The sequence below is a fragment of the Stenella coeruleoalba genome, assembly GCF_951394435.1.
Source record: "Stenella coeruleoalba genome assembly, chromosome: 12".
Classification (NCBI taxonomy): domain Eukaryota; kingdom Metazoa; phylum Chordata; class Mammalia; order Artiodactyla; family Delphinidae; genus Stenella; species Stenella coeruleoalba.
The window spans coordinates 32,769,637-32,796,201 of NC_137158.1; the positions used below are offsets into that span (position 1 = coordinate 32,769,637).

At 36.1% G+C, this 26,565-nt stretch overlaps 1 protein-coding gene across 2 annotated transcripts; it reads right to left on the reverse strand.

Moving 5' to 3' along the window:
• Positions 1 to 893: 893 nt before the first annotated feature.
• On the reverse strand, positions 894 to 26,223 carry CCNC (cyclin C). Of its 2 annotated transcripts, none has more exons than XM_079939206.1 (12): positions 25,913 to 26,223; positions 20,722 to 20,828; positions 19,787 to 19,871; positions 19,516 to 19,585; positions 16,818 to 16,869; positions 10,003 to 10,058; positions 9,072 to 9,107; positions 8,305 to 8,396; positions 7,467 to 7,534; positions 4,574 to 4,653; positions 3,621 to 3,739; positions 894 to 2,132 (listed from the first exon to the last, which is right to left on the reverse strand). In XM_079939206.1, exons 1-12 carry the CDS (start codon positions 25,942 to 25,944, stop codon positions 2,078 to 2,080), a joined length of 852 nt encoding a protein of 283 aa, XP_079795332.1. In that variant the 5' UTR covers positions 25,945 to 26,223; the 3' UTR covers positions 894 to 2,077. The 2 variants fall into 2 exon arrangements, with proteins under 2 accessions (XP_079795332.1, XP_079795333.1); XM_079939207.1 differs by lacking the exon at positions 894 to 2,132 and adding an exon at positions 2,158 to 2,768.
• Between the last annotated feature and the right edge of the window lie 342 nt (positions 26,224 to 26,565).

The window sequence follows — 26,565 nt, forward strand, 5'->3', positions numbered from 1 at the left end:
GGTGGGAAATTCTTAGTGGACAAGCAAACCAAAATGGGGAATTTTTTAAATGAAATAAAGGAGAAATCCATGAATTTTAAAAGATTTATCAATGAATTGCATGTGTGGTCTTTATTTAGATCCTAAGTAGAATTATTTAATAACATTTATGATATTGAGATAACTGAAAATGTAAATTTTGATATTACAAAATTATTTTGACTAACTTTTGGGTACAGTAAGACTTCTATTGGGTTTTTTGTTTTTTAAAGAGCCATTATCTCTTAGGATTACATACTGAAATAATTATGGACAAAATGATATCTTGTATTTGCTTCAAAATAATATGCATGTTGGAGGAAGTGGTGGGAGTTTAGATGAAATTGGCCATGTGTCGATAATTGTTAAAGTTGAGTGACAGGTATATGGAGGTTCATTACAATATTTTATCTACTCTTGTATATGTTGTGTTAAATTTTCTACTTAAATAAGAGGTTGAAAATAAAACTACTAGGCATATGTATTTTCAAAATAAAATTTTTTTAGAAATATAGGTAAGCTTAAAGGAAAAATTAGGGTTAAGTCAATGATTATAATATATAATCACTCTGCCCTTCCAACCCAAGCCCAATCTTAATTCCTTCAGACCTGAGGAGAGCTTTTTTTTCTTATTTCATAAGCGTAGGAGACCTACTTCTGTCATTGGTACTGACTTTATAATCTCTCTTTCCAGCTTATGTGATACTATCCACAAGGAAGCAGAACTGTAAAAGTCTGGTTATAAACCATTTGAAATTAATTACCCACTTGATAAACTATGAAGGCTTTAATACTTATCCAAAGGAAGAAAGACTCAGAAGACAACATAAGGCAGATTCAAAAAGATAAATTCAAGACATTAGTCAATATAGCTGGAGAATTTACTTTTATTCTTGCAGTTTTATACTAGGAAGTCAACATTTAATAATCCATTGTTCACAATTGATTTATAAAAAATTTTAATCCTTAAGTTGTACATCAATATCCTATGATTCCAAATCTTATTTATCACTCTCCTTCAAGTCTGAAGAAAATGATCACGTAATTTATTAACTTCCACAGACAGCACAGTCCCACTGACATAACATTTAGTCTGAAGTCCTACACTCATATGAGAATTAAGAATAGCCAGTATCAAACTGGCCTGCAACCTGATTGTGTTCCTGGCTCAGGATACCTGTAGTAAATTTGTAAGTCCACACTAAGACACAAAAATAAACTAGGGTGTGTATGTCATATAAAAAACTTTTCACAGTAGAGTAAAAATAACATTAAAATGTTACCAAATTTCAATCATATTACGGTGTTTTATCCAATTCGCTTTCAAAATGCCTGATTAACTGAATTAAATGCAAATAACTTTGTATAGGATTTTTTTTTATGTTTGCCCAGCATTTCAAAATGGTTATGGAATATAACTTTTAAAATGTCAAAATATGCTATACATATTGCACTTTTCTGCTAGGCTGGGCTAGTATCCTCCATGGCAAGATACCAAAACTATTGAATAAAATACGCTTTAAAATCAATAGGTACTTGATTAATTTCCCTGAAATTATCATCATCATTATCAAAACCTTCCAGGATTTTGTAAGATTTGATTCCTTAAATACAGTTTCAAAGTTTAACTTAAGGAGGGAAAAAAAAACCCTCATATATTTGACTTTTTATTTCCTTTTTTGGTCGCTCAATGACCAAAGAGAATTTTAAACAAATTATGCTTCATCTTTCCTGGCTTAATAAAAAGCAACAATTTCTATTATCCAAATTAAGAAAAATTATACTAATCAAAAGCTATTAACTTTCAAATGTCTATGTATGTCTGTCTGTAGGTCCCCTTAGAACCTTTCCAAACTTTCATAAACAATAGATTTTAATCAATCATGTACTAGAATCAAATTCGGTAAGGAAAAACTTATTTTGCAAAAATAAAATCACTTCCCAACATGCTTGACAGAAACAAGCTATTCATTTTCATTTGTGTTCCATTGAAGACATTATTGAAATCTGTCCAATGGTTTATTTCCAACTGGTCCACTACAGAATTCTTCGGAATGTTTTAAGATTGGCTGTAGCTAGAGTTCTGACTTCCATTTGGACCCTGCTCTCCTTCACTGTTCAAGTGGGGAAGAAAGAGATTTTACACCAATTAAAAGACTCGTTTTCAACACCCTGATAAACCTACTAATTTTTAAAGTTATTCCACGCTACAACTCTACAAAACAAAGACGTTCCCAATTATAAGACACAGATGTGGAAAAATTAAAATCCAGAAGACTAACATTTGGTTTTATGTTTTTATTCTTATGTAACTTAGTGCCCTCACACATAACAAGCATTCTGGAAGTTAGTGTCCATTACACTCCAAAATTTAAATTAGGGTATGGGATTTTGTTGTCATTACAGGTATCACTCAACATAGAGATTAGAGCTTCTTCTAGACAAATTTCCTATAAAATTAAATCGTACATAGAAAATCTTATTCCTACTAATTATGAAAATCAAGAAGTGTTCTTCCAAAAAAAATTATTGTCCAAAGGTGTAATAAAACCATACGTAAGTACAGCAAACCTTTATAATTAAAAGTCAGAAAGAAATATGGTAATTTCCTGGAAAACGCTGAATATTTAAAATAAAAACTAAAACTGAAGATACCAGTAACTGTGGCAATAGGATTATTGCCTTATCTTGTCCATCATCATCTTGCAGCTTCAGGCCCTGCCACTAGTGAAGAATCACTCAGGGAATTTCTGCAAAAAATGCATCCAAAGGCAGCTGTTTGAATGACTGCCTTAAACAGCTCCTTGTATAAGTCAAGTATTAATTTTTTCCAAATGGTAACATTAACATATCAGATCTACAAATCTATCTTAATGTTATATAACTTATTTATTTTTCTTAATAAATGATTAAGATGGGTAGCATTTCTTTGTTTCCCTTCTGACCTTTTTTCCCTACCCCAAACGATCTGATGTACAGTGAGAGATGAGAACCACTGAACTTAAATGAACAGATCCTATTAAAAAAAACAAAACAAACAGAAAAACACAAAAAAAAACCCACCACAACAAAAAAACCTTTTTAGGACAAGTGACTCATACTTAGCAAAATTATGTTACTGTTTGCAATGGATCTTTGAGTCACTCAAAAGCCAAAATTATTTATTTACCTTTACAATATCAGATCAATCATCTATGTTTTTGAAAAATGCTACTGAAATTTATAAATAGAATAACAGCCAGTAGTGGGGGGAAGAAGTCAAACTGACATGGAACTACTACAGAATTCTTTATCCCTGAATTTTAGATGAACTTGCCTCTCTCTGTTCTGTTTAAATTTATGTACAGTATATAATCATATGTTGAGGGATACCTGTAATAGACCTGCCATTGCATTAGGAAAAGTTACTTAACAGATGATCAGATTAATGTATTTTTTTAAATGAGACGTTCTCAATCTATCAAGTCACAAATTAAGAAAAAATGTCATGAAGTTTTGGAAGAAATTTTACAAAAACAAAACAACATAATCTATGAAAAATTATGATAATGCATATGAAATATATAATTAAATAAAATCAATAACTAAAGTCTACAAAGTACCTGTTTGGAGGAGGTTTTGGTTTCGGCATCTTACTAAGAATAGTTGCCATCTCTTTTCTCTCATCAAAATTCTTCCACTGCTCATACAGTTTTAAAATAACCCTGATTATTTCCAAAATCTAGAAGAAAATATTTGAAAAGTTCTCAATGGCAAGTTATCAAGCAACATTTAGCATACAAGGAACACACATCATATCCTAGACATCCCTTAGAAAACAGTGAAAAGATAGTCTCTATCCTTCAGATTAGGTTAGACAATCCTGATAAATGTGAAAGCATATGTATGCTCAGTCTATCCTCATCCATCTCTGTAGTTGGTTTCCTTCTACCTACTGATACCTTAAACCAAAACAAAATAGTGAGGTACTAGAAATAGAGGTCTAAATCATGAAAGAGTATGTCACTATAGAGTACACTCCTCTAATACCAATTGTTTCAAACAATTTAATGGGAGGTAGTGCACAAAAGACTGTTTTGATTCTCTACTAACTACTTTGCACATGAGTTAAGGTGCTCAAAAACCAGCAGCTATACAAATCTCTCAAATCCAGTTTCCAAATTAGCCCTTCTTCTGCATCTGAGTAGACCTAACCTTGGATTGATTCTAGAACATTTCAGCAGAAAAGGTAGAAGGACAAAAATCACTTTGTCAGGAGACAGTCTGTGTTACAGAAGTTTACAGTAGTCACTAGGTAGCTTTTAAAATAACCCTGGCAATTAGAGGTGACTTTGCAACCAATCAAACATATATTTACCATTCTGTTTAATCCTAAACTGAAGAAAAATATAACCTAAATGGTCAACATCAGTTCTTCTTGCCAACACATTTCTTAACATTTCTTTACCAAAAATATTCTTAGCCTGGCTAAGAATTGTAGGCTCATGGTAAGTAAATATGACATTAACTTTAAAATGTTCAAGTTATATTCAGTTAAGGGAATCTTAAAGATTACCTTCTCCATATCCACAGAAAGCTCAGCAAACCACTGTCTGGCATCTTTCTGCTGTACAACACAGGCTACATGCAGGCAAGCTGGAGAGAAAATGAGACACAAAGGTCCATGTTTAACTGCAAACATGGAATGTATGGACTCAGAACAGGATATTCACTTAAATTTTATGTGTATTTTCTTATATTCTTTTTTAAAATTATATAGATTCATATAATAGTTACCACTGACCACCCCATCAACTTAATCTCACAGAGAAGAAAAGTTACTGGGCTATATATATATTAAGGTCCTTACATCTGCTCTCACTGTGAGCTAGTCATGATGCAGGTGCCTTGAGAGGACACGTCAGAGAGGAACAAGTCCACTGAGGAAATCAGAGCAGGGAAAGGATCCCTGCATAGCAGTACACAGTAGTGGTCAAAATGCACCCAAAAGTCAGAGTGACAAAACAAACAAACCAAAAAACCAGCCAATCAATATACTGATAAATTTCAACACTACTGTGTTTTGGTATTTCAATTAAAAGCAGTGTTGCCTCTGCTTTTTAAAGTTATTAGCGAATGATGAAGTTAGGTGAAAACTGGGCACCCTAGTACAGAGTTTAGTGTTGTAGTCAAACAGAGCTGAGAGAAAAAAAAATGTAATGCACTGCATACAATGTAATTATATACATTACTTACAACATAAACTAACAAAGATAGCGAAAGAGCCCAAAGACAACAGTCTACATCATAAGTTTGCCTAATATAATTCCTCCCAAGCAGCCTGCCTACCTCCTTGATCCCACACAAGCTTGTTAAATGTTATGTTCTCTGGTCTGGTTACCCATATGACTTTGCTAAGAATGACATTCTAGGCAAACAGCAACTCAAACGTGCATGAACATTCTGGTTGCCCCAAGTTAAAGAAAGCTATAAAGTAGCGCTTAGGTTCAGGAAGGATTGAGGACTAAAGGACAAATTATAAAAACAGGTAATAAAAATACAGTGGAAAATGCCACGACAGGGCATACATAGAGTAAATTAGGGAAAGAGACATCCTAAACCCAGACTGAGGTGATGCAGAGAGTGCGGAGTTGGGGACGGTGTCACTAAAGAGATGATATCTGAGCCAAGTCTTTAATAAAGGTGAGAGTGGGAGCAGAGAATGATATATACATAAATGGTAAAAAGAAGCTATGGATTTTATCCAGAAATTGGGTGGAGCACTGAAAGATTTTAACTGAAGCACAAATTCTGCATTTTAAAAAGCTCTTTCTAGCTCAGAGTTTCTCAACCTTAGCACTACTGACATCATGAACTGGACAATTGTTTGAGACTGCCCTGTGCACTGCAGGATGCTTAGCAGTATCCCTGGCTTCTACTCACTAGATGCCAGTAGCATCCCACCCCCGTTGTTACAACCAAAACCATCTCCCGACATTGCCAAAAATCTTGTGGGGAACAAAATTATCCCTGGTTGAGAACTGCTAGCCTTGCTCAAGTGTGGAGGATAGACTGGCTCTCTGAGAACAGGGATGCTGGAGGCCAACTAGCCAGGAAGGAGACTGCTGTGATAACCTGGATAAAAATGAGAAGGTGGCTATGAGATTACTAAAGAGTGCGGCACAACAGGTGTTGGTTACCAACTAGATGTAGGTATCGAGGAAGATGAAAGAGCCTAACTACTGGGTTTCCAACTAAGGCAACTAGTGCTATTCACCAACATAGCAAAGACATTAAAAAGAGTATATTTGGGGGCAAACTGATGAGTTCAGTCCTAATCATGAGTCTGAAGGCCAGTGAGATGCCAAAGGAAGCTATCCAAAAGGCAGAGATTGATATAAAGGCCAGTTCAGGAGCAAGGTCTTGGTTAAATAAAGAAATTTAAATGTTTCAACACGTAAGAGATAGCAGAACCCATGGGCCTCAGTGAGACTGCCTGGGAAGAACAAAAACAGCAAGGATGACAAAGATGTGGCACATGGCCTTCCTACCCATGTAGATCCCAGTATTCCTTCCCACTGAACCCAGATGACACTTCAGAATCCTTCCAGGGAGCCTCCAGTACTACAGAAGTATAACCTATTTACCACCCCTCATGTAAGAAGGTGGAGAAACACTAACATTTAAGGGGTAACTGAATAAAGGGAAACCAACAAAAATTAGTCTGGACTGGTAAAAGAATAGGGGGAAAATCAAGAAGACAGAGTCATAGAAATGAATACAAGACAGAAAGGGAACAGAAACTAACAAGTGCCTAACATATGGCAAGCAATATTTAAAAGATAACTCATTTAATTCTTGTAACAACTCTATACTGAGTTTTTAGTACCCTCCCCCAATTTTACAATTAAGGAAACAAACTCAGAAAGGTTAGATAATTTTCCCACGATTGTAAAGAAAGAAAAGTTTAAACCTAGGACCATCTGTTCTAACTCATGACAGTACTGCCTTCCACAGCTAATAGAATGGTGATAACTTTCCCTCTAGCAAGGCATTAAGGACCACAAAAGGCTCCTTTACTTGACTGCTGAGGACCTAATTGGGCTCAGGAAATAAAAGACCTAGTTATTTTATATAAGTTACAACTAGTATTAGAAGGCTTAATTCCAAACTTCTCCCGCTAAACAAACAAAAATGTTCTATTCAGACACTGGTTAAAATTATTTTAAATGATTTCAAAAAAAAACTTACCAAAAAAGGGGGGTGGGGGGACAATAATCCTGATTTGTGATAGTTGCAGTTCATATTATTGAAAGTTCACATGCAAGGAATAGTCTATTACTTCAAGGAACAGTCTATTACTTCAAGGAACATAAAAACATAAAGTACAATAGGGTGAAATTTCTTTTAGGATGACCTAAATAGGTATACAACAATTTAGCTGCTAAAGGTACACCACATTTACATACCTAAAGCTATCATGAAAGGAGGATACAGTAGGCAAAGATCCGTTCTGTAGGTATCATTCACTATCCTCCTATAGAAATGTAAATCATATTATTACTGAAAGCAGAACTACCTCATATGACTGTACATTACCCTCCAGAGAGGGCCAGATTTCCCATATCTGTATATATTTATATCTCTTTTATATTACCGTAACACAGATACAAAGGTGAACAACAAAGGAAAAAGATGGATACATGAATGTGACAATGAATAAGCATATTTTAATGAATAAAATTACAGCTAAATATATTTAAAATTTTAAAACCTCACAATAAATTTTAATATAAGATAAACATTTTTCTAATTTTCCAAAAATTAGAAAGATAGGAAACCAGAAATTATACAACGAATTAATATATATGTTGAATACCACCAAAAATATTCTGATTATTTTAAAGATAACATTTAATTTATTTTACGGAAATATAGTTGAAATCAATGTTGTGTTAATTTCTACTGTACAACACAGTGATTCAGTTATACATATATTTACATTCTTTTTCATATTCTTTTCCATTATAATTTAAAGATAACAATCTTAATTTTCATGTAAACAGTCTGTTTTTCATAAGAATCAAATTTTATTGGAAATATTCATCAAATAGATAATTTAAAGATCTATCATTTTAGCATTTATACCAGTATAGTTATTAGAATTCAACAAGCAGATATTTCACTCAACATAAAATATCTTGGGGCACTAGTTTAATTACTTTAAAAATACTAAACTTCATATTTAATTGTCAACCTTCCTAGCTAATAACATGTTACACTATGAATAACTTCTGTTCTAATTACCATGCAAGGGGAAGCAACATGTCTTCTTGGCCCATGTCCTGCACATACTGGAGCAAAGGTCTATAAGGATGATACACTATCAAGCAACAATCCTAGAAACAGTTTAAAAAATGTGTATGTATAAAAACAGATTTATTATAACACAAAAACCTTACCATTACCCAACTGATTTTTAATTGTGTATTTCAAAATGTATTTTTCTAACTCATGCTTGCTTCCCTCTTATTGTCTTAAGCAAGCAGTATGGCAGCCCTAAACTCTACTGTAATAGTGAAGGCAGTGCTCTCTCTGAAATATACCTTGGTAAATCGGTTGGCAGTCAGTCAGCATCCATTCCCTTAGAGACTCAAAGTGTCACATCTGCAACACACTGAAACCTCTTATTAGCCTATAAATCCGTAATTCCCAACTGGAGGAGCAGAATTCTGCCAAAGACATAATCTATCTTTAAATAACACCACACACATACACAAATTGTGCAAATAATTTACAGTGGTTTAATGTCCTGACTGGTTTGCTTGTAATCCTCTTATTATAGTTACTATAGAACAGAATAAATTTCCCATCCTAAGTAGTATATACAAACTATTTTACAGGCTTCCAAGAGCATATAGGTGATGATGCCACTAGGTACTATGATTTACCATCACATATCACTTGGATGGTTTTAAAATGCACCTCCCTACAATTATTTCTTTAAATTTATGACTTCACTAAATTTGAAAGTAAGTTTTACTCTATTAATCATAAGGAAGAAATATACTTACCATTAATTCTAAAAGATAGAATTCACATTCTAATATCTGTTAAAAAAAAAAGATTATAAATGTCAACATGAAACCAAATTAGATGAGTCTACTTAGTCTAACATAAGAATGTAATTAGGATTTATCAAAAATTTTTACTAAAATTTTTTTAAATCAAGAAAACACAATAGCTTATATCAGAATGAACATATGCTATAAACAATTACTTGTTATACAATGCATGCAACTGTGATTATGAAACATTTTAATCCTTGTAAGGAAAAGCCAGCCTCATATAAGTGTTCTTATTACTTATTTTTATTTAAAATAATCCTGTATAAGCTTCAGATTTTCCAATATACTTCCCACTCAACAAATGCAAAAATGTAATTATCTCTACTTAACTGTTATTTTTGTTATATTACAAATTAATAATAGAAGAGAATACTGAAAATGAAACAAAAATACAATATAAATAGAATGAAAAAATCCCTTGCAAGGTGGAAAAAGAAAAACATGCCTATTAAAATAGCAATAGAAATGCATCTTCTAAAATAATGTAAAATTTCAAGTATGTTTTTCATTCTGTTCCATTATAGTGATTCTCAACCCCAGCTGCACATTAGTAGCCACCTGGGAGCTTTAGAAAATACCAGTGTCCAGGTTTCAAGCCTGAAAATTCTGATTTAGTTGATCCAGAGAGGCCCTGACATCAGTATTATTAAAAAAGCTCCCAACGTGATTTAATGGGCACCCAGGGTTGATAACCACTGCAACAAAGTATTTTTTTAAATGGTAGAAGCACTTTAGCTTTAATTTAGAAATAAAATCCATATTCTTGTAGAATCTGAAACTGCCATTTCTAGGAGACTATTCAGTTTATTTCAATATAAAATGTTGCCAGTTTACATACAGCTTTAACAAGTAGTTTTATTTTTTACAATATACTTACATGATTCATCCTATAAGGAAATTCCTTTGGAAAGGCATATGAAAATCTAGTTTTCACTGCAGAAAAAAAAAAGAAAAAAAAAACTTAAACTGAGAAAATGGGGAGTGAATAAACACAAAACTTCTTTAATACAATGTAAAATATTAGAGGTAGAGCTAAATCATTTTTAATTTTTAGTAGGAGCTCTTGAATATGATTAGGGATGCAGATTTTTTTGTTTTCAGGCAAGGGGAAAGACTGAGTGGCAGAAAGCCCAGGCCCCCATCTATATTACAATTAGAGAGTTTCAATGATATATTTAATATATTAAGAAAGAGTTCTGCTGCTTAAAAACTAAAGGAAATGGAAAAAAACCCACTGGCTTTTATCATTTCTAAAATCTTTCCAGCTCTAGAATGGTATTGCTCTATTTAGTAATTTAGCTTAAAAGGAACATGGGTTATATATGTGTTCACAAGTATATATATATATATATGTTTATATTTGTAAATATATACAGTTGACCCTTGAACAACACAGGTTTGAACTATGCATGTCCACGCATACACAGATTTTTCCAATAAATAGGTACTACATGAACCAAGGTTGTATATGTAGATTTTCCAACTTTGCAGAGGGTCAGAGGGTCAGCACCTCGAACCCCTGTGTTGTTCAAGGGTCAACTATATATATAAATATTGGAAGGACCAATATTGGACCAAAAAATGGACCAAAAAATGTTAACAGTAGTTATCTCTTGAGATTTAAGGATTTTTACTAATCTGAACTTTCTAAGCTTTTTATAATAGGTATTTCTTTACCAAAAGACATATTTTAATAAAATCATGAATATATGTGCAAAGGTCTCTAGGACTTTCTTCATACCACACACAAATATATACACACACACTCTTAGTCACTAAGAAAGTACAAACGAAAAAACTGTTAATTAATCCTCTATCTCCTCAAAAATGGTAGGAATTAACTATTCTAACAGCTAATTTAGATAGGTAACATTTGCCAAGATTTGAAACCTAAGCCATTTAAACTTGACATTAGGAAATGTCTACTTAACCTTTCCTTTCCTCTCCTTTTAGTTAATTTAAAAATGTACCCATCAAGGTTACTGAGTTTTACAAATCCCCCCCCCTTTATAATTTTTTTATTTTTTGGCCATGCTGCATGGCAGCAGGATCTTAGTTCCCCAACCAGGGAACCTGCACCCCTGCAGTGGAAGCACAGAGTCTTAACCACTGGACCACCAGGGAAGTCCCCACAAATCCATTTAATGTAAGCAAGATATGAAGTGTACAAGCAAAACAGGTACTTACATCATGTTAACCAATTAACAAGGTAAAATTATCTCTGTATATAAAGCAAATCTACATCCCTAACCCCTGGACCTTGACACCTAACTTACTGAATTAGATTCTACCTGATGCTGTCAACTTCTCTCCTATTCCATGATAAAATTGCTCTGCGTTTTGATTTTCTACTTCCTAATCCTTTTCTTCTGACCTGGAGGAAAATGCATCTCTCCTCTCTATTGCTACCCCTACCACTTGTACATTTGCTTTCATCTACTCAACTGACAGTCAACATTTTTCCTTTGCACCTTTAACCATTCCTCCTCCAATAAATCTGTCCTATCACTTACTAATATGCTCAAATTTCCCTTAAAAGCAAAACAAATGAAACCTCTACCAAATTATATGCCTCTACTTTTTAAAAGTAAGACTCTTGAGTAGGCTGCCATGTAAGAACTCACTGAGAGGGAGGCTGTCTGGAGGCCAGGAAGCTAATCATGGCCAATCAAGGAACTGATCAAGGCAGGCACTTTGATCTTGGACTTCCCAGCCTCCAGAACTGTGAGAAATAAATGTCTTGTTTAAGCCACCCAGACTTCGGTGTTTTGCTATAGCAGCTGAAGCAGACCAAGACGCCCCCTCACCCAGAATCCTGTTATTAACATGTTACATTAGTATGGTACATTTATTATAATTAATGAACAAAGATAGATACATTGTTACTAACTAAAATCCATAATTTATTCTGATCTCCTTAGTTTTTAACCTAATGTCCTTTTTCTGTTTTAGGCTCTCTTTCAGGACGCCACATTACATTTACTTGTCATGTCTCCTTAGGTTCTGTATGCTGTGACAGTTTTTCAGACATAACTTATCTTTGATGACTTTAACAGTTTTTAGGAGAAGCAGTCAAGTATTCCGTAGGTTGATTCCCTATTGGAACCTGATGTTTAATGACTGGACCAGGGTTTGGGGTTTTCAGAAAGAAGACCACAGAGGTGAAGTGCCATTTCATTATATTACAGCAAAAGTACATACTATTAATGTCATTTATCATTGTTGATACTGACTTTGATCACCTGGCTGAGACAGTGCTTGTCAGGTTTCTCCACTGTAAAATTATACTCCCACCTTCTTTCAATAATATACACATTAGAAGAAAAGTCACTATGCATAGCCAACACCTAAGGAGTAGGAATTTATGCTTCCTCTACTTGAGGGGGGAGTTAGCTATATAAATTATTTGAAATTCTTCTGTATGGGAGATTTGTCTCCCCCCCCTTTTATTTATTTACACTATCATTTATTTATACCAGTATGGATGCATGAATATTTATTTTATACTTGGGTTATACTTCGGGTTATAATGCAGTATTATTCTTTTTTATTTTGTTGCTCAAATTCTTCCAGCTTTGGCCATTGAAAGCTCTTTCAGTTGGCTCCTATATGTCTTCGACATACGCCCATTAATGAGGGGTTTGGTTTTGGTTTTTTTTTTGTTTTGTTTGTTTGTTTTTTGCAGTACGCGGGCCTCTCACTGTTGTGGCCTCTCCCGTTGCGGAGCACAGGCTCCGGACGCGCAGGCTCAGCGGCCATGGCTCACGGGCCTAGCTGCTCCATGGCATGTGGGATCTTCCCGGACCGGGGCACGAACCTGTATCCCCTGCATCGGCAGGTGGACTCTAAACCACTGCACCACCAGGGAAGCCCTGTTTTGTTTTGTTTTTTTTGAGTACTTACTTATTTATTGGCACTGTAAGATGCTCTAGGTCCACCTTGTATGTTTCCTGCCTGATCACAAACCCAAAGGTCTGTTTTTTTTATTTGGTATACATCTTCTATGCAGCGGAAGACACTATGCAGCTCTCTTTCTTAAAAGGTATCAAGTCTCAAATTTCTATCACTGGCTTCACATTTCTAAGAGGATGTTCTACTGATACATTTACACTCAGAATGTTGAAGAGTAAATCTAATTCTTTTCAGAACCAACTCATTCTCCTCTTCCAGTACCACCTTCACCTCCCAATGCCCAGGTATGAAGCCTCAAATATCATTTCTGACTCTTCTTAAATCTTTTCTTTTCAAAAGTCCTGCTGACTCTATCATTCAAACCTAGCTTGCTTATTCTCCTTGCTGGCTACCAAAACATTATTTTTAAGGTTTCATTAGTGTTTACCTTATTATTTCAATAACTTAAAAGTTTTCTCCTACCTTAAAATAGTTAGCTTTACTTCTTACAGCACCCAGTGGTGACAGTACTCACTACAGTTTGCCGTATATATAAAACTATGTCGGAAAGGGTTTTTTTCGGTGAGTTTTTTGGTTTGTTTTTTTGGGGTTTTTTTTGGCCATGCCACGCGCTTGCAAGATCTTAATTCCCCGACCAGGGGTTGAACCAAGGGCCACGGCAATGAAAGCACCAAGTCCTAACCACTGGACCACCAGGAAACTCCCAGTGGTTTTTAAATTGTGGTAAAATATACATTACATATAATTTACCATCTTTAACCGTTATTTTTTTCTTTTAACATCTTTATTGGAGTAACTGCTTTACAATGGTGTGTTAGTTTCTGCTGTTAACCGTTTTTAAATATACAGTTTAGTAGTATTAATTACATTCACACTGTTATGTAACTATCACCACCATCCATCTCCAGAACTCTTTTCCTCTTGCAAAACTGAAACCCTATATTCATTAGGCAACAACTCCCCATTTCCCACTCCCTCCAGCCCCTGACAGCCACCATTCTACTTTCTATGCCTAGTAATTTGATTACTCTAAGTACCTCATATAAGTAGAATCACACAGTATTTACCTTTCTGTGACTGGCTTATTTCACTTATCATAATATCCTCAAGGTTCATCCATGCTGTATCACATGAAAAACTTCAAACTTTGTCTGTCTACTTCGACTCACACTCTCCTCCAATTCATCTTACGTAATTCTGCCAGAATCATCTTCCTAATACACAACTCTGGCATCACCCTCATGTTGAAAAATAAAGCTTTCATAGGTACTGCCACTGACAACAAAACAAGCTGCAGACTCCTCACTGAAGGCCATCTGTTATCTGGCCTTAGCCAGGTAGGGGGGCTATTTCCCACTATTTCCTTACTCACCATTCACTGAATGTAACTCAGTAGCTTTTCCTTATATTGATCAAACTGTTCAATGCTCCTAGACTATCTTTCCCCTGCATTTCCCCAGGTTCAAATTCTTTCTTCACCAAATTCTATTTAAGTCTTTTTGGATTCATCTAACAAATCAACTTTTCCCACTCAAAATATTCATTACATCCTCTGTTACTCTCTTATGCCACTTAGTTTCTTCTGTATTAATATTTGTATATTGATGTCTTATTTTCTTGTCCTTAAATTCTTTGTTTTTATTTTTATATCCACCACTGCATCCAGTATGGTGTTTTCCAGTGATGATGATGCTGTTGTTGATGACAATGATAGTAACCGCTACAGTTTACTAGTATTATGAATTGAATTATCCCCCCACACACCCGCCAAATTTACATGTTGAAGCCCTAACCCCCAATGTGGCTGTTATTTTGAGACAGGGCCTTTAAGGAAGCAATTAAGGTTAAATGAGGTCATAAGCATGGGGCCTTAATTCTACAGGACTGGTATCCTTACAAAGGGAAGAAACACTAAGGATGCACACACACAGAGAAAGGGCCATATGAGGACACAGCAGTAAGGCAGCCATCTGCAAGCCAGGGAGAGAGGCCTCAGGAAACTTAACTTGTTGACACCCTGATCTTGGACTTCCAGCTTCCAAAACCATGAGAAAATAAACTGTTGTTGTTTAAACCACGCAGGCTCTGGCATTTTGTTATGGCTGCCCTAGCAAACTAACACACCGAACAAAGCACGGTTCTAAGAGCTTTATTGATATTAATTTATTTGATCCTCACAACAACCGTATGACATAGATGTTATTAACATCCTCATATAGCAGAAAGATTATATTTTGCTTAATTTGTCATGTCAAAAGCACTGGGGCTGAAATTTGAAAACTAAGCTCCCTGGGCAATATAATACACTGTAAAATTTATGAAATAAGTAAAATAGTCTACTATAAAGTTCCCTATTCATTGGTAAAATGAATATGAGTGTGCCTTTTAGCCTTTGCATGAGAAATAAAAAACAAACCTTAGTAATAGGTATTTTACATTTTCAAAAATATACACCTTCTAAAAAATCTGGAAAACAGAGACTGAAGTAAGAAGAAAATAAGGCACCTATAATCTACTCAGAGATGAGCACTGCTAACATTCTGGTACATTTCCTTGCAGTCATTTTTCAATTTTTTTAATAATTTTGATTTTCCAGAGGGCAATTCAATACTTCACCAATGGGATATATTTGACATATTAAATTCTATGGCAAAACTGATTATTACTCTTCTATCCTCAAAATAAGATATGACATGAAAAAGATTGAATTAGATTATTACACTCCTTTCAGAAAGGGAAATGACCCCCAAAACATGAAATTCTGGCTCAGAAACTTAATACAAAATGCCTCTGCCTCTTCTGTGTAAGATCACAGAAGTAAAAAATAATAATTTTAATTATCTTTTGTTAGGTGATATCTTTTTGCTTAACCTATGAAGATGGAACACAGCATAATATTATTACCTTGTGTACAATACTTTACGATTGCTACTTTACAATGTTATTTCCTTTAATGCCATGATTCATAGGCACGTAAACCCCATGTTTGTAGGTAAAGAACTAAGGCAAACAGGTAAAGCAACTTGTTCAAGGTTATACAGCTGCTGCTTAGAGACAGAACTGGTGCTTAGAATCAGCTCTATGGACTAAAGAGTCAGAATATTTTTCTGTGCCATAGTTTTCCACAAAGAGGGAAAAAACACAATCCCCATCAAAGACATAATTACAATTGCTAAAGAAATAGTTTATTTCACCCACAAGAATGACACAATAGCTAGTTATTATGAAGCAATAAAAGTACAATAAAATTGAAAAATAAAAATTCTTTCTTAACCTTATTATAAAATTAAGAGCCACAGAGTTGATGTTTTTGGCTCAATAGTTACTACCCGTTTTTAGCATTAAAAGTAATGTCTTAGGGCTTCCCTGGTGGTGCAGTGGTTGAGAGTCGCCTGCCGATGCAGGGGACACAGGTTCGTGCCCCAGTCTGGGAAGATCCCACATGCCGCGGAGCAGCTGGGCCCGTGAGCCACGGCTGCTGAGCCTGCGCGTCCGGAGCCTGTGCTCCGCAACGGGAGAGGCCACAACAGTGAGAGGCCCGCATACCACAAAAAAAAAAAAAAAAGTAATGTCTTAGAGATAATACTTTAAGTGGTTTTAAAATTTTTTGTATTTTAAAATTTTTAGCCAAATACATTAGGCATAAAGGTGATCTCACCTCAGGAGACTGAATAGACCCAACTAATCTCTCATAGGTCTCATAAACTGAAAAACATCTATGTCCTATGGAGCTTTCTTTAGAATTACAATCTTAAAGCAGGATATATTTTTTGCACTTACATACAGAAGTAGCAGCAGAAATCAATCTTGTATTTGAGACTACTCCAAATTCCTAGAAAAAGAAAAGTAAACGAGATTAGGTACATAGTAACCCAATGAACCTAAGTATATCTGAGGTCTATTCAAAACAGAGCATTACCTATGTTCCTCCGATGTTTGCAGTTATCTACCTGAGGAATGATGTACTTAAATCTCTAAATTTATGACCTTTCCTTAAAATTACTACACTTTAACACAAATGCTTAAATAATTTTATAATTTAATATTATTGGAAGGTACCAAATTAGAAACCAGACCCTAAAGTGACAGTGCCAGTTTTCTGCACTTAAATTAGTTTCCAAGAGTTTTTAGATTCTACACTTAGTTGCCAGAATAAGTATTAAGTATGCTTCCTTTCAGTTGAACCTGGACTAACAAACAGGTACTTCAGGGAATTTAATAATAAAACAGTTGAATCTCTGAAGAAAATAAACTTTAATATCACCAAAAGAACTCAAAAGACCGTACAAACAATTATTTTTCTTTTTGAAACAGGAAGACAAGAATGATTAGCATTAAGACTTCGGATGTCAGTTCCCATTTCCTCTTTGAACTTAATATACTGCCACTGCAAAAATAACAAAAATTTATGAGGTGATCCACCTTACATATAGTCTCGTTTAATTTGATTAACCTTATAAAGTTATTAAAGGCTTCTTTTTTTTTTTTTTGGCCGTGCGGTGTGGTGTGGCCTGTAGGATCTTAGTTCCCTGACCAGGGATCAAACCCAGGTCCTTGGCAGTGAGAGTGTGGAGTCCCAACCACTGAACCACTAGGGATTTCTCCAAAGCCTTAATTTTTAAAGCTGAAAAATCAATAATTGGTTCCTTAGCCAACAGAAGAAACTAAACTGAATACAGTCTGTTCAAAAACCTTCAACCTGAATCCTTATCTAACTGTGTGTGTTTGTGGGGGGTGGGGGATATGTATGCCTGTGTATGTATTTATATTTACATTTAAACCTCACACCATAATAACTGATACTGAAAATTAAATGCCTGAGACATCTTCTTAAATGCCATTTCAATACAATTCTCACACAACTGGACAAAACACAGAAAGATTTGGTCATAGTTAAAGATTTTAAAAAATGGTATAACCAAATATGAAAGGATACATCTCTTTCCAGGAATAATTCTTTACCCCAAATTCTTAAAGGAAAAACTTTCACCTAATAAATCATAAAATAGGTTTCTATTCAGTAAATCACGTAACAAAAGATATTTAGCACACAAGACAAATTAAAACTCCAAGTTAATCTACAAGAGAAGAAGTTTATAAAGATTTTGTCTTGGTTTCTCATACTGGTTGTCCTTCAGATACATAAAATTACATGGTAATATTTGGAAAGGCCACCCCATAATACGGGCCTTTTATAAACACCTTCTTTTCCATTAAAGAACTTAAAAACAACAGAGCTGGTTCTGCCTCCTTAAATTACCACTTACAATTAAATTACAATTAATATTCAGGAATACAATTACTAATCTAAAGACATCATCTAAAAATAGAAATATAATACAAAGGATTCATATTACTGAAGATTACACGGATTATTATGAAGACCAGTTAATAATATCGGCTATTATTATCTGGATTTAGCTGAGCTCTCTCAAAAATACTAAAAAGGTAAATAAGGTGAGCAGAGATTTGGTCTCAGCTGCAAGTTCCCATCTCTCTTCTCTCCCTCACCTAATTTCTCAATCCTCACTACCCAAACCATTCCTCGTTAGAACATATATTGCTATAGCCACCCCAATCCTTGCTTTCCCTCTTGCTTTCCCTATGGCTTGCTAGGCAGCCAATCATCAGGAGGCAGGAAGGGAAGACAGCAGAACACAGGAAGCATATGAAGGAGACGGAAGAACATTCTCAGGTTATAGTAGACAAGCTGTGGCATTCATGGAATACTTCTCAGTGCCAAACAATAAATGTCTCAGAGGCAGAAGAGCAAAGCAGTTAAGAGCATGGGATTAGGAACTAGACTCCCAGGGTTTAAATACTGGCTCTGTCAATTATCAGCTATGTGAACTTAATTTCTTTGTGTCTAAGTTTCCTCACTTATAAAATGAGATTACAACTATGTAGCCCATAGTTTGTTATGAGGATTAAGTCATAATTTGTAAGAGGAGTCAGAATAGCACATGGTACATAGTAAAATGCTGCATAAGTATTTGTATTTCTTTGATTTTGTATAAATTTTAATATTTTATATAAATCACCGTTATTATGTTTACACAGTTAATGTGGAAACTGGGGCAGATTAACCAATACACGTTGACTATACTTTGATAAAGAACAGAAAACTAGGACTTCCCTGGTGGCGCAGTGGTTAAGAATCAGCCTGCCAATGCTGGGGACATGGGTTCGAGCCCTGGTCCAGGAAGATCCCATATGCTGTGGAGCAACTAAGCCCATGTGCCACAATGAGTGAGCCTGCACTCTGGAGCCCACGAGCCACAACTACTGAAGTCTGCACGCCTAGAGCCCGTGCTCCACAACAAGAGAAGCCACCGCAGTGAGAAGCCCACGCACCACAATGAAGAGTAGCCCCTGCTCGCCGCAACTAGAGAAAGTCCGTGCGCAGCAACGAAGACCCAACAGAGCCAAAAATAAATTAATTAATTAATTTTTTTAAAAAAAGAAAATTATTTCATACCTCTACTTTGGATGCCAAAAACACACATGTAGGAGCCATTAATACAGGATCTATACTTTTCAGAGAATACCTAAAATATGATTAAACAAAGTTAAATGTCATTCATATAGAAAAACACATATGAAAATAGAATTCATATAGAAAACATTTATATGGAAAAAAATCAGGACAACTCTATGGCAAACACACGATTCACTTATATAAGGTTCATCAACATTAGATAAGAGTTTCAAATAAGCATTAACATATTCCCAAAATAACACAGCCCTACCTGGCATAGAATCTCTTGAAATAGACCGTAGCAGTGGCAATAACTTGTTGTCTTAATTTAAGATGTTCACCTAATGCTTGGATAACTAAAAGAAAAATAATAAAGTTAAATGTATTTCTGAAATCATTATATTAACATTTAACAATAACTTCAATGCAGTTAAATCATGACTATATTCATTTTTAACAAAGAGAAAAACCTACACATGCTATAAAGCTCTACTTGGATCACAGTGGTCTAGTACTAGGATTGCAAATTTGTTAAAAAATATATAGGTATGCATAAACAATAACAAAAAAACAGAAACTGCCTCATAGTAAAATCTATTCTTGAATCAAGGAGGTTGAATGATAGGTATTTCCCCTCTATCTTCCAAGTATTTTCAATGCTCTTCATATTATTACTATTATTAAACCCCTATTAGCGTTATAACTACTGCTTAATAAAGTTTATTAAAAACCCAAAATGAATCCTCAAAACAACAGAGAGGTAGGCTTGCATAGAAGTGAACTGAGGGTGAGAAAGATCCTGTGACAAAGTTACCATGTGGCAGAGCAAGGATCTTTTAACTCTAAAACTCTTCCGTCCAAAGCAAACTTGTAAGATAGAAGTGACCAATACAGGATGTCAATCCAAAGAATCATTTATCCTCAAAGTACTTTGCTTTAGCCAATCTTAAATTAGGTTTAATGATGCATTATAAAGCTTAGGGAGATTAATATTTTTAGACCATCTTGAGTGTCTCTGACACGTAAGATTCACAAAAAACTTTTAAATCACTTTAAAAAAAGATATATAAGTTGTAAAAAGAATACACATGTAAATAAAAATGTAAGGTAGGGATTAAAACAGCTCATCACAAATTACTACAGAAAAACATTTTAATTCACAGGTAACCAACTGTACCAATTCAACCAATTAAAGAAAAACTTTACCATTTGTAAAAAATATCTGTAATTTCCAATACTCTTCTTCTGAGAGAAACTTTAAGTCCTTCTGGCGTTCCTTCAACAGATCTTGTTTATCCAAAATCCACTGCAAACTAAAAAAAGCAAAGATTCAGACATCCTACAGAAAATCAACTAACAAAGTTACAGGAAATATTCTAAGATTGAAGAGGTTGTTAATATTCTGAGAAGTACAAAATGCAAGTAACCTTGAAAGACAGTATTTTTCACATTTCTTGAAACTCTGACACTGAGAATTACCTAACTAATAAATGTAAATATGCCCTGAAAAAAATCTGCTCTAATCTTTTCTCTCTTCCTTCTCAGTCTATCTCTTCGCACCCGACCTCTGTCACTATTATAGTGTATTTCATTGACTTTAAGACTGAAATCAAGATGCATCTTCAGTGATGCCTAGCATTTTAATGGGCAGTAATGTTTACACTTTCTTAGTGATAAATAATGGTGAAATTGACACTGACTGACGATGCCTTAGATTTGAAGTATATCTTCTCTCAGATGTTCATGAGTAACTAGAGTAATATTCCTACTTCACAAGTTCTAATCATGTTAAAAGCTGCTTCAGGGCTTCCCTGGTGGCGTAGTGGTTGAGAGTCCACCTGCCGATGCAGGAGACATGGGTTCGTGCCCCGGTCTGGGAAGATCCCACATGCCGCGGAGCAACTAGGCCCGTGAGCCATGGCTGCTGAGCCTGCGCATCCGGAGCCTGTGCTCCGCAACAGGAGAGACCATAACAGTGAGAGGCCCGTGTACGGAAAAAAAAAAAAAAGCTGCTTCAAAATTTATTTTACCAATAGCCTCCACCTCCTGCCTAGTCTAGTCTATTTTTAAACAGACATGTAATTGACGTGATCCCCAAAATATTCTGCATCCTGCTTTTGTCACTCAGTATGTATTGGAAGTTTTACATCAATGAATTTGTTATTCAGCATCCTTTTAAATTGCTGCACAGCATTATGGATGGATCATTATTTATTTAGTTAATTCCTGTTGATGGGCATGTAAGTTATCTTTTTCACTATTACAAGTAATGCTTTAATGAACATCTTTGTAATTTACCCTTGTGTATTTGATTAATATTTGGAATCATTTCCTAGAACTAATGGGTCAGTTTTGCTGGTAATTTTGATATGCATTGTCAGCTTGCCTTCCACACCAATTTCCATTCAGAGGAGTGACACATAAGGGTGTCTTAAAATACTTAACCCTACAGGTCACTGCCAATCTTTTAAATACTTTACAACTTAAAGGCAAATTAGTATCTCACTGTTTTTTTTTAATTTACTTCTAAGGTTAAACATTTCTCCATGCCTTTATTGGTCAAATATAGTTCTTTGGTACATCGTAACTCTAACATGACCATTTTTCTAATGGGATGGTCATCATTTTATGATTAAGATAATCTTATGATCTAAAATTTGTGCATTATGGATAAAAGAATCATTTCTTTGTCAAATATGCTCTAGACATTCCCCAAGTTTAGCATGATCTCTCAGTATTTAATGATTTGCAATGCAGAAATCTGAATCACGTATTTATTCAAATCTATATTTTACTTTGATTTTGTGTTTGTCACACATGGGAAGGCCTTCCCTGACACAAAATGATTTAAAAACAAAATTCCCTCATATTTTCTAATAACCTTAAGGCTTTTTTCTTTCAATTTGTGATCAATCTGGAATTTAATACAGGGTAGAGTAGGGATCCAGCGAAATGTTTTGTTAAATGGTTATCCAAACCTCACCAAAGAATTTCAAGAAATATAATTCTATCATTATATTTGGATCTTCTTCATAATTTCCTATTTTTAATTTGTTTTTCTTGTTCCTATGCCATCCTTTTTTTTTTTTTTTTAATTTTTATTTGGCTGCACCAGGTCTCAGCTGCCGCACACGGGATCTTTGTTGCAGCATGCGAGATCTTCATTGCAGCATGTGGGATCTTTTTAGTTGTGGCATGCAGGATCTAGTTCCCTGACCAGGGATCGAACCCAGGCCCTCTCCATTGGGAGCGTGGAGTCTTAAACACTGGACCACCAGGGAAGTCCCTGAGATGCTATTTTAAAACATAAAATTGAGTAATTAAAAACTGGTATGGGGGCTTCCCTGGTGGCGCAGTGGTTGAGGGTCCGCCTGCCGATGCAGGGGTCGCGGGTTCGTGCCCTGGTCCGGGAGGATCCCACATGCCGCGGAGCGTCTGGGCCCGTGAGCCATGGCCGCTGAGCCTGCGCATCCGGAGCCTGAGCATCCGGAGCCTGTGCTCCGCAACGGGAGAGGCCACAGCAGGGAGAGGCCCGCGTACCGCAAAAAAAAAAAAACAAAAAACAAAGAAGTAACTCTCTGGTAACTTTGTTTTGGCTTTCAAATTTATTTTGAAAATGGAGATAACCCAAAGGTATATCTGCGATTATTTACTTTTCTCATTCCTAATTTTGTATTTCGGTATCGTCCCTTTTTTCCTTTATTCAGCTAGCATAGTTTAGTCTACCGTTTTGGTTTTCCCTTCCAAAGAACCAGCTCTTATAATTTCTGACTATTTTTTCCCTTTTAATATATTAATATCAGTGTTAACTTTATTAAGTCTGCTTTCCATAGGTTTATTTCACTGTTTCCTTTTAATACTCTTAAGTAAAATATTTAATTTTTATTCTTTTTCAGTTATTCAAGATGTTTTCTTATAAATTTGGCTTTACCACCTCCCATAGACATGAATATATATTGATCTCATTATGTTATTTCCTAGATAATATGTAACTGTTTTCAATTTCCTTTGATACAATAAAGTATCCAGAGTTGCTTTTGTAGTTTTAATTTGTTACCTGTTCATTACGTCAGTCGTCAGTCGACCAGCAAATGTTTAGTGTCCTTCTAGCTTTACTGCATCACGATCAAAGAATGTGTTGTGTTCTACTTTAACTTTCTGGAAAATACTAGGATTCTCTCTGTTCCAGAATTATCAATTTCTTCTCCACAGTCATTTTATGTTTTTAAAAAGATAAATTTCACAAATATTTAAAATTTTTCCTCACAGCATGCAGTATGGAAGATAAACCAATTAACACCACATATCACCAAATTTAAGATTACACTGATTGGGTTTCCCTGGTGGCACAGTGGTTAAGAATCTGCCTGCCAATGCAGGGGACACAGGTTCAAGCCCTAGTCTAGGGAGATCCCACTTGCCATGGAGCAGCTAAGCCCGTGCACCACAACTACTGAGCCTGCACTCTAGAGCCCGTGCGCCACAACTACTGAAGCCCGCGCACATAGAGCCCGTGCTCCGCAACAAGAGAAGCCACCACAATGAGAAGCCCATGGACTACAATGAAGAGCAGCCCCCGCTCGCCACAACTAGAGAAAGCCCTCGCTCAGCAACAGAGACCCAATGCAGCCAAAAATAAGTAAGTAAAAGAATTTATTAAAAAAAAAAAGATTACACTGATTGTAAGACTCACCATTATTTCATATGTTACTAAGAAAAAAAATTGTCATGCTCATAGCAGAAATGTTAAAATGGGCAATTTAAAGCCATGAAAACAGCATATTTCATGTCAATTTTCCTCTTTCACCAAAATCACCTAAAATAATGGCTTTCATAATCTTTTTGTTTTTACTGAATTGATTGTCTTGTCTTTCACATTTGTCACCTTTTGCAGATGAGGGACTCCATGATTCTCAAGGGATCTGAGTAAGACAAAGTGGCTCCTTCCTCCAGTGCTATTTGAATTGGGAGGCAAGGACAGTTTTCCAAAAAAGCACATTTAATATTATAGTATTTTATATTTGAAAAGTGAAAAAACAGTTGGTTTTATAAAATAGATCCTGGCCCCCTTTTGATAAGCCGACAGTAAATGAAAGCATAATGAAAATGCTTATCAAAAGGGGGCAGGATCTCTTCTTTTTTTAAGTTGAAAAAGGGCTGTAACTTCTGATAATCAACAGCTAGCTACCTGTCAATTCTCTCAGCTTCTTTCAAAGTTTTCCAGAATACCTCTTCTTCACTACCGAAATTTTCCATATTTTAATTTTGCCCAAGCAAATATTTCAGTGAATGAACACAGTGCAAAATAAAAATATGATCAGAAGTGAAGCTTCTATAGCATCACATCTCCACAGGATCACTTATAGCAAGAAGAAAACCTGCTTTTCTGAAAACAGGTTTCAAAGTCCATTGTTTCTTTTTTCTAGTGCAAAAGGCTAAAAAACCGAATGAACAATATAGGAATCCATCTTCTTCGCACTCAAAATTTAGTTACTAATGCTCTCTTAACATTAAAAATTATTTACACTAAGATATCATCTTTATAAGGTTCTGTTCATCTTTCAAGTATACAGTGTACAGCCTACCCAAAGTTCAACTAGTCCTATCACCCACCTTCCTACCTGCTTAAACAGATGTATTTAGGGAGAAATGTTTTCAATATTACTCTAGCTCTTCCATGGTACTGACAGAAACAAAAATTCATGAAAAAACGTTAAAGATATTGGCAATGTCCCTGGAAAATACACTTTTAAAACAAAATATGAGACACAGACTAACGAAATGGACAAATGTTGAGAGCAGTTGTCCTACACCTTACAAACATAAAACTCTATCTAGGTTTAAGGTAGTGGCAGAAAGCGGTTCATGAGCAGAAACAAGCCTGACTCCCTCCTCTCCTCGGAGTAATATTAAATCCGCACAAGACAGAAGATGAATGACAAAAGATTACGATGCCGACCAACTTTAGAAATAGCAGGCAAAAGCGAACCACAACTGTCCTGAAGAGCCAGTCTCACAGTTCTACACTGTGTCACATTTCCCATACCTGTGCCCATCCCATCCCAACCCTCACCGGCTCCGCTCCTCCTTCCCCCCACCACCCCCCAGCCTAGCTAAACCAAGAATCAGAAGTTCAACTCCCGAACCTTCCTTCTCCGGAGACTGAACCCCCTTCCCTCCCCGCAACAGATTTTCCCCCCAACGAAACCCGGCCAGGGGGCGGGGTGAGGGGAGTCGTCCGAAAAAAGCTCATCACGCTTCCGGCCGCCGCTGCTTCCCGGGAGACTCCGCGGCGCTCGGGACATGGGCCGGGATCCAGGCCAAGGGGAGTCGCAGGCCCCGTCCACACAGCACCCCCAAGAGCCAGCCCCGGACAAGAAGACCGAAGATCACTTACTAGTGGGAGCTCTGCCAAAAGTTCCCTGCCATGGAACACAGCTTGCCCTGATAAAAAAGCACCAGCCGGCGGAGCGGCCCGCGGAGCGACCATAGACCCAGCCCTCCCGGTAACCGCGCTCCTCGATCTGATCTGCACGGCTCCGCTCCGCGGCGGCGACGGTGAGAGGAAGAGGAGGGCACCCTATTCTCCTTGACGCCGGCCGGCAACACTCTACTGTGTAAATCAGTTCCTATGCATAAAAGTTCCGGCCCGCCCCGCGGTAGCGGAGGAAGCCGGCGGGGAGGAGACAGCCCTTGGGAGCCCTGAGAAAGGAGACGGGAACTAGCTCCCACGAAAGCTCGCGGCTGTCGGAAGGCTCTCGCGAGAGTTTCGCGTGGATTTCGGCCGGGACCCCGCGCTGTTCGGTCTTCTGCTGCAGCTCCAATTCGTCGAGAAGGGATGAAATGCGGAAGGCTGACGCCGTGTTCGGGCTTTTATTATTGCGTGGTTGCAGGCTTCCAAAGCAGTACAATGGCTTTGTACTAAAATATACGATTTCCCGACTTCATTTCTTCCTCCTGTGTTTGGAAAGAGACATAAAGATTATTTTGGCCTCAAAGACCTACCAAAACCTACCGGCACCAAGCCAAATACGTTCTTAATGGAGTTCT

Excerpts from the sequence above, each read along its gene's own strand:
- CCNC (XM_079939206.1), bottom strand. The coding sequence starts at position 25,944 with ATGGCAGGGAACTTTTGGCAGAGCTCCCACTA. Across the intron at positions 19,586-19,786 it reads TTCAAGAGATTCTATGCCAG|GTATTCTCTGAAAAGTATAG; the intron begins GTAGGGCTGTGT and ends ATCATATTTTAG. Across the intron at positions 4,654-7,466 it reads TCCTTTCATGATAGCTTTAG|CTTGCCTGCATGTAGCCTGT; the intron begins GTATGTAAATGT and ends TTTTCTCTCCAG.